The sequence below is a fragment of the Sinocyclocheilus grahami genome, unplaced genomic scaffold, assembly GCF_001515645.1.
Source record: "Sinocyclocheilus grahami isolate Dianchi unplaced genomic scaffold, SAMN03320097.WGS_v1.1 scaffold279.1, whole genome shotgun sequence".
Lineage (NCBI taxonomy): Eukaryota > Metazoa > Chordata > Actinopteri > Cypriniformes > Cyprinidae > Sinocyclocheilus > Sinocyclocheilus grahami.
This window is the reverse complement of record NW_015505458.1, coordinates 901,646-909,381: the sequence shown is the minus strand read 5'-3', so window position 1 is coordinate 909,381 and position 7,736 is coordinate 901,646. Positions and strand designations below refer to the sequence as shown.

At 37.8% G+C, this 7,736-nt stretch overlaps 1 protein-coding gene across 1 annotated transcript in view; it reads right to left on the bottom strand.

The window, feature by feature from the left end:
• LOC107600169 (probable E3 ubiquitin-protein ligase MID2) overlaps nt 1–6,696 on the bottom strand; it is a 49,860-nt gene extending 43,164 nt beyond the window's left edge. The window contains exons 1-2 of the mRNA XM_016291994.1: nt 6,218–6,696; nt 4,543–4,638 (exon numbers count right to left, since the gene is read on the bottom strand). Of these exons, the coding sequence (XP_016147480.1) occupies nt 4,543–4,638; nt 6,218–6,244 (123 nt within the window). The 5' untranslated portion in view covers nt 6,245–6,696. The remainder of the gene's footprint in view (nt 1–4,542; nt 4,639–6,217) is intronic.
• Between the last annotated feature and the right edge of the window lie 1,040 nt (nt 6,697–7,736).

Sequence of the window (7,736 nt, the reverse complement as noted above, 5' to 3'; positions counted from 1 at the left end):
ATATATATATATATATATATATATATTAGTGCTGTCAAACGATTAATCGTGCTTAATCGCATCCAAGTTAAAATAAAAATAACCAAAAAAATAAAAAAAATCCATAAGTAAAATTCAACACTTCTTTTTGTCTTTTTTCCTGTAAAAATATCTCAAGATCCTTACACCAAGATACATTTACTTAAGAAGCAAAACTGTGTTAGACACTAAGAAAATAAGTCAAAATAATGATGTTTTTACCATGTCTTATTCCACCAGCATAGGCTCTGAGGGGAAAAAAAATACTTTTTTGCACATGTAATAAAAAAAGACTCAAAAATGTCTGCACACACTTCAGCAATTTATTTTTCGGATTAAGCCCAGATGCTCGTGTGCGCTGCATGTAATGACTGCGCGAGACTCATTATTGACAAGGCTCATCAGTTCCTGACCTTTATCTCTTCATATTGCCACATCTTTAATCTGCTAATCCACAGGGCGGGAAAGACACTGGCCACCATAAAAAGGACGTTAATGAGCTCCAGTGGTTCACTTTGGGTACATAAACAATCTAAGTGCTGTTGAACAGATGCCACTGAGCAGAGGTCTGTTTTTGTGGCAGCTCTGATTACTGTGTATCTTGCCCGTATGCTGACAGATGGGGCAGGTCTGAGTGCTCTAAGTGCATGGCTGTACAAGACGCCCCTATGGGGTCTGCCTCATCGCTGAAGAGTCCAAGTGGCCCTGTTAAAAATGGATGAGGGAGAGACATATGCATCACAGCGTGGCGGCCCTCACCACACTGCTGCACACATGTCTACTCGGTGGAACAGCAACACAACAAAGCGGCCCTTTGCACCGCAGGGCTAATAAGCCACAGCGGCCCAGAGAGGGAACCTGGAATGTCAAAGAAGGAAGTGATGGAATCCAGGCTTCAAATCACTAAAGGTAAAAATGGAAATTCCCAACTGAAAGTGCAAAGTTCCCCAGACACCTTTGGTCCCTTGACAGCATCACTCATGAGTTATTTATACACAGACTCTCTCAGGACATTTCCTTCACTGTTCACTGTTAGCAGTGACACTTTTGTCTAATGGAGTCCATCGAAAACCTTGCCATGGACACTATTTTTCACATAATGCTTACAAAGACCCCTGTAAACATCTCTGCAGATGTTCCTCTGATGCTGCACGAATGCCGAAGGGTCTATTTGATGTGTGTTTTTATCTGGAAGACGTCATTTGTTAAGAGTTTGCATCTGCAATACATTGCATTCATTCATTGTTGAATGCTAGAATGATATTGCAGATGTTTCACAACAGAGCGTGTGAATCGGCTTTGAGACGTTTTTCAGATATTTACAGATGTGACCCTTAAAATAGAAAGTGATGCATTCCAGATGATGCACTCGCTGACTGACATCTTAATGGGTCATACCCATATATTCTATTACAAAATGTTCACAAGTTGAGTTGTAAAGTTGTTTAAATCACCATTTTACAGGGATGACAGATCTGAACTTACAGTATACTGAACCTGCAACCTTCCTTTAAGCACATAAATCCACTTTATCATGATTACAAGTATGAAAAGCAACATACTATAATTTAACTGGCTGCTTGAGGATCAAAACTGATGCACATTTCCTGTTCTTGCCAGCTTTAAGGAGGACCAAAGTTCACAGCTGAGGGATTTTGGGTCGAACATTCAGCATTTCATCTCCAAGACATTTAATTTGCAGTGTCCCTGAAATCTGGTTTACTTATTCATTACTCAATAATTAACTGTGGCTTTCCAATAAACATGACACAGAGGGCCTAGTCACAAAGAAGACGTTCTTCTGATGACTGACAAGCTGTTTGGTGAACATTCTTACAACAGTCAGTCTTGAATAATTGATCTAGATTTTAATAATTAAGGAGAAAACACCATGGGATGCAGTTAATACTTTATTTATTTTTCGGATAGGTTTAACCATTTTAAATCACCTTGAGAGTGTTCGACTCAATATATTATATGCAGCTGGGTATTTACTGCAGAAAGCTGTTTTTAAATGCTTTAAAATGTATGGCCTCCAACTCTCTCAGCTGAGGTGTGAGCTACATTCTTCAAGTGCTCAAAGCAGCCGGTGGTATGCAGACGTTTTTTATGTGCGGTTCAGCTGAGGTTAGAGACGTGCTACGCATGCAGTCCCCTCGGGGTTCAACAAGACTGATTCAGCTAATGAAGTAACAATGCCTTGTCACCTGCTTTCTTTTCTCAAACAGCAAGGACAACCATCCTGACAGAGTCATTAAAAAGGACGCTCGCATATGAATTTCCCTTGTGCCTGATGTCTTAGTGCTGATCTTGAGTCATATTTGGAGTAACTCGCTCAGCTGATGTTCAAGGTGACATCAAGTAAAGGCCTAAATATATCCCTGGTGCCTTGTTTGTCGTGCCTTTAATAAGCTCTGATTTAAAGATAAAGGGTACTAATTGACTTTCAAAAGGACTGTTTATCATGTGTGCATAAATATGTCACATCACTACCAAGCTGTGGCTGCAAATATAGGCCGGTTGGATGTACTGCCAAATTCTCTGAAACGCCTTTGGAGACGGCTTATGGTAGAGAAATGAACATTCAATTCACGGGCAACAGCTCTGGTGGACATTCCTGCAGTCAGCATGCCAATTGCACGCTCCCTCAAAACTTCTGTGGCATTCTGTGTGATAAAACTGCACATTTTAGAGTGGCCTTTTATAGTGGCCAGCCTAAGGCCCACCTGTGCAATAATCATGCTGTCTAATCAGCATCTTGATATGCCACACCTGTGAGGTGGATGGATTATCTCGGCAAAGAAGAAGTGCTCACTAACACAGATTTAGACAGATTTGTGAACAATATTTGAGAGAAATAGGCCTTTTGTGTACATAGAAAAAGTCTTAGATCTTTGAGTTCAGCTCATGAAAAATGGGGGCAAAAACAAAAGTTTATAATTTTGTTCAGTATATATACATATATATAGTGCTAGTAACCGATCACATGTAATCTGGATTACATAATCAGGTTCCAAAAATTAAGTACTTGTAATTACATACTATTCACATGGTCACATGACATGCAGGTAAACAGGTATAATATTTCATTTTTTTTTTAATCATTTGTTTTTATTTTGATTGTTGTAATTTACTAAATATTCTTTAAAAAGATTCTATGTATATACTGTGTATATATATATATATATATATATATATAGATAGATAGATAGATATATAGATAGATAGACAGATATATAGATACAGATTGATATACGTAATATATGTTAATCTTGTAGGGAAAAAGTGTGTAAACGCTGTGATTTATCATCGATTTCTGAAAAAATTTGTCAAAAAATTAAACAATGGAAAAACACTTTACTTAAATAACAAATTATGTGTTTTCATGTCATTATTGTGCAAACCATGTAAACTTTCACAGAATTATACGGAAAAAGCATGCAATTTAATAACAACCCTGAAACTTACTGTATGGTAGCACATTCCAGAGATTTTTGCAAGCTTCTTGACATCACTGAGCATTCACTGCTGAACTTTCTCCATTTATTTACAATTTCTCTCACTGTGGACTGATGAGTAACGTGTAGAGATATTTCTGCTTTAAGTACGTCAACAATTCTTAATCTTCAGCATTCAGACATCTCTTTTGTTCAAGGTATGTTTCACCTCAGGCAATACGTCTAGTGAATAGCAATCTAAATTTTTTTCACCCTGATCAGCACTTCCAATCTTGCCTCAATAATTAGATTCTACATAAGCTTTAGCTAAGATATTACCTCAGGGATTCACATACATCTTCCACTTTTCATGTAAATCTATCATTGTGTGTATAATACATGCTTGAGCAGATTGTCTGTTTCTGTTTAGATCAAATATATACAGGAATCCAGGTAATACTTTTTCCTGCAACTGCATAAAAGTCACATTTAATGATAAACCACAGTGAAATATTAATAAATAGGAGACCCCCCCCCCCCCCCATTTAATAATACATATGCCTATTTAAGGTTCTTGCTCTTATACTGATCATGAGTGCATTTTACTGAATCTACAGTGCTAGTCTCTTTTATTCACAAGAAAAGCATTTACCAATCTGCATTCATATTGATACACTCTTGGAGGCTATTCTAGCCTAAGCAGAAAATGAATGTCAATGCAGAACTCAAGTCAATACAAGCCATGCAAAAGCTGCCTATACAGACACACTGGACTATGAATTAAAACAAAACATTCATTGGTACTTGAGGAAAACAGACACACAATTACATAAAACATTCATACATACATCCATATAACTGCAACAATCATATACAAATTAGAAATCTCATATATACATTATTCTTTACATTTTGTAATTGCATCCCTGCAGCAGCCTTGAACCTCTGACAAGCATTTGTAGCTCAAAAGGGCAACAAACCATTTGTCACTAAAAATAAACTACAAACTAATTAATTTATGGAAAATAATAAGTGAGGGAGTATGATGATGGTGGTGATATATAATGATAAATTTGCCTGGACTCACCTCCACCTGTTGACAAATCTGGATGAGTTTGGCCATCTGGTTCTCCAGCTCACTGTTCCTCTTCACCAGATTGGTTAAGTTATTCCCCAAGGTTTGCTGTTGGAATGGCAGATACATGGCATTTAGACAGAATGAAATGAATCACTCTTTCTGTCAAGCTTTTCCATTTATTCCATCAAGATATGAGATATACCATAAAATAAATAAATAAATAAATCATACTTTTACTCAGCAAGGAGGCATTAAATTGATCAAAAGTAACAATATAGAATTTTTGGGGCACCAAATCAGCATATTGATTTCTGAAGGATCATGTGATACTGAAGACTGGAGTAATGGCATCACAATTACATTTAAAAATATACTGAAACAGAAAACAACATTTTTCAAATGTAATAATATATATATATATTTATATATTTTGATCCAATTTTGATCAAATACATGCATCCTTGGTCAGTATAATCCTACCAACCACAAACGTTGACTGGTAGTGTACAACTCAATTAGAATATATTAATTTTACGCCATTAAAATTATTAAAAATAACAGCAAACAGGTTTGGAACAACGTGAAGATGAATAAATGACATATATTACATTTTTGGATGGACTGTCCCTTTAATATAAATACACATCCACTTCCAAAATGCAGTGCTTGAAAACAGGCTTCTACATTTGGAACTGAAAACTGTATCTCATAATACATCTGCTTTCAAGGGATTAAAACTGTGTTTTTCGAGGGCAGCAGATTCTTTTCCCCAATGCTCCCGATCTGTCTTTTTCACGAATTAAGGAAAAACACTGTGCGGATGATAATGTTAGTGTAGGTGCGCATGGATAAATGATACAGAGTCCACAGAGATCCCACAAAGACGGATTAGATTCAAAACAAGCAACTAACAGCAAATTAGTTCCACATCACAACCACTAATCGTCACTAACGAGAAACTGTGTGCGCTGGGCTGAGACTTTCACACTGGGGGGAGGGTGTCCTAATTCATGAGCTCTAGTGCACACTTTGTAGAAACAGGTTTGTAGCAATTAAAGTTTAATAAGAGGTTTGAGGTCAGAACTGGTGAGTTTGGGTCACTGTGAGATCGCTTGTGTTTGTTTAGCTCACGAAAAAGGGAAGATGAGGTACTGTCCCATATCGTAGAGTAATGGAGTTTAACACTACATACAAAGGATTTATGAATTTCATTGGTGTTGAATCACAATGGTGAGAGGCGGAGAACTGTGTAATTAGTTAAAAGAGTAGCACATGCTTCACTACAACACAAGTTGGAAAGATAAAGAGAGAAATCGCAGCGACAACTCAAAGAGAGCCACCCCACCATGCTACATGAGCAGCTGTACGAAGTGATGACCCGGGAGAAAGGAGAGAAAGACATGAACACGGCGCTGAGATGAACAGCTGATTTTAATGAAATGAGAGGAAACAAAAAAGAAGCCAGAGCGGACTGAAAAGCGGGAACGATGGGAACAACAACATCGGCATACAAAAGCGAGAACAGAGCCTTTATGTTCTCTTGTTTTGTGTTGTTGGCTATTCATGCATATGTGATACAGCCTGACCCTGTCCACCTGCACGTCCCGCACACCCCGTCTATGGCCTGAAACGCTGTCTTGCACACATCCAGTACATAGATTGTAAAAGGCAGCCAGTGACTCACCGCGGCGCTTGTCTTTGATGCCTCCATAACCGCTTCAGAAACTCTGGCAGGGCTCACTTGAAAAGCCTATGAACACACACACATACACACAGAGCCTTACTGGTCTGGCCTGCTGATGGACGGAAGTATTATTGCCCCTGCTCTGTCCGGCAACTGGTTTTCAGCCTCTCTTGTGCTTTATCTCTGTTGCTCTGCTGGGTAAATGGGCTGGAAGCACCTCGGAGCTATTGAGGGTGTCTATGTCAGACTGCCTATTCTCTGTGCGCTGATAGCTTGCTTTACTCGGGGGGGCTTGTTGCGTTAGGCAGTCGCAGAGGCGCTTGTTTGGTGTGTCAGCATTTTAAAATTCAAACTCACCCAGCAAGGACAGATGGGGGTCATTAATTAAAGACTGAACAGTCGAGGATGATTTATACATCAAAACCAAGTATCACCTCCCAGGAGACAGAAGACAAGCTGCCGGGGGTGAACGAGCTTGGAGCTCAATTGAGTGAGAGAGAGAGAGAGAGAGAGAGAGAGAGAGAGAGAGTGTGTGACTGACAGCGAGAGGAAGGAAGGAAATGAAAGGAATGATAGAAGGAAGGAGGAAAAGAATAAAAGAAAGAAACAAGAAAGGGAAGATATAAGTAAATGAAAAAAGAAAGAAAGAAACACAAGTACAGGGAAGGAAGGAATAAAAGTCAGAAATAAAGAGAATAGTAATGCAGGAAGGAAGGAAGGAAGGAAGGAAGGAAGAAATAAAAGTGAGAAATAAGGAGAAAAGTAATGAAGGAAGAGAAAGAAAGAAAGAAAGAAACGGAGAAAGGAAGGACAGAAGAAACAAACAAGGAAGGAAAGACAGAAGTGAAATAAAGAAAGAAAGAAAGACATAAGGAAGGAATGATCGAAGGAAGGAAAGAAGGAAAAAAGAAAAGGTTATAATAAAAGAAAAAAAAACAAGAAAGGAAGGATATGTAGGCCTAAATCAAAAAAGCAAGCAAGAAAGAAAATGAAACAAATCAAGGATGGAAGGAAGGAAAGAAAGAAAGAAAGAAAGAAAGAAAGAAAGAAAGAAAGAAAGAAAGATGAAAGTAAATGAAAGAAATAAACAAGGAAGGAACAAAGGAAAAAATAAAAGAAATACAAAGAAAATTAATAAAAAAGGAAGGAAAACAAAGTAAATGGAAGCAAAGAAGGAAAAAGGGAAGGAAGGACAGAAAGAAGGAAGGGAAGAATAAAAGAAAGAAACAAGGAAGGAAGCATATAGGCGTAAATTTAAAAAAAAGGAAGCAAGAAAGAAAAAGAAAGGAAGGAAGGAAGGAATAGTGAAATGAGCATCTTAAGTAAGGAAAAAAGATAATAGAAAGAAAGAAAGAACAAACAAGTAAGGGAAGGAAAAAGACAGGTAGAAGGAAGAAAGGAATGAGAGAATAATAACAGAAAAACAAGAATTGGCCAAAAAATAAAGAGAAAAAAGTAAAGGAAAGGAAAGATAAGGAAAGGAAAGGAAAATAAAGGAGGGATGGTGAAAGAGAGAGCG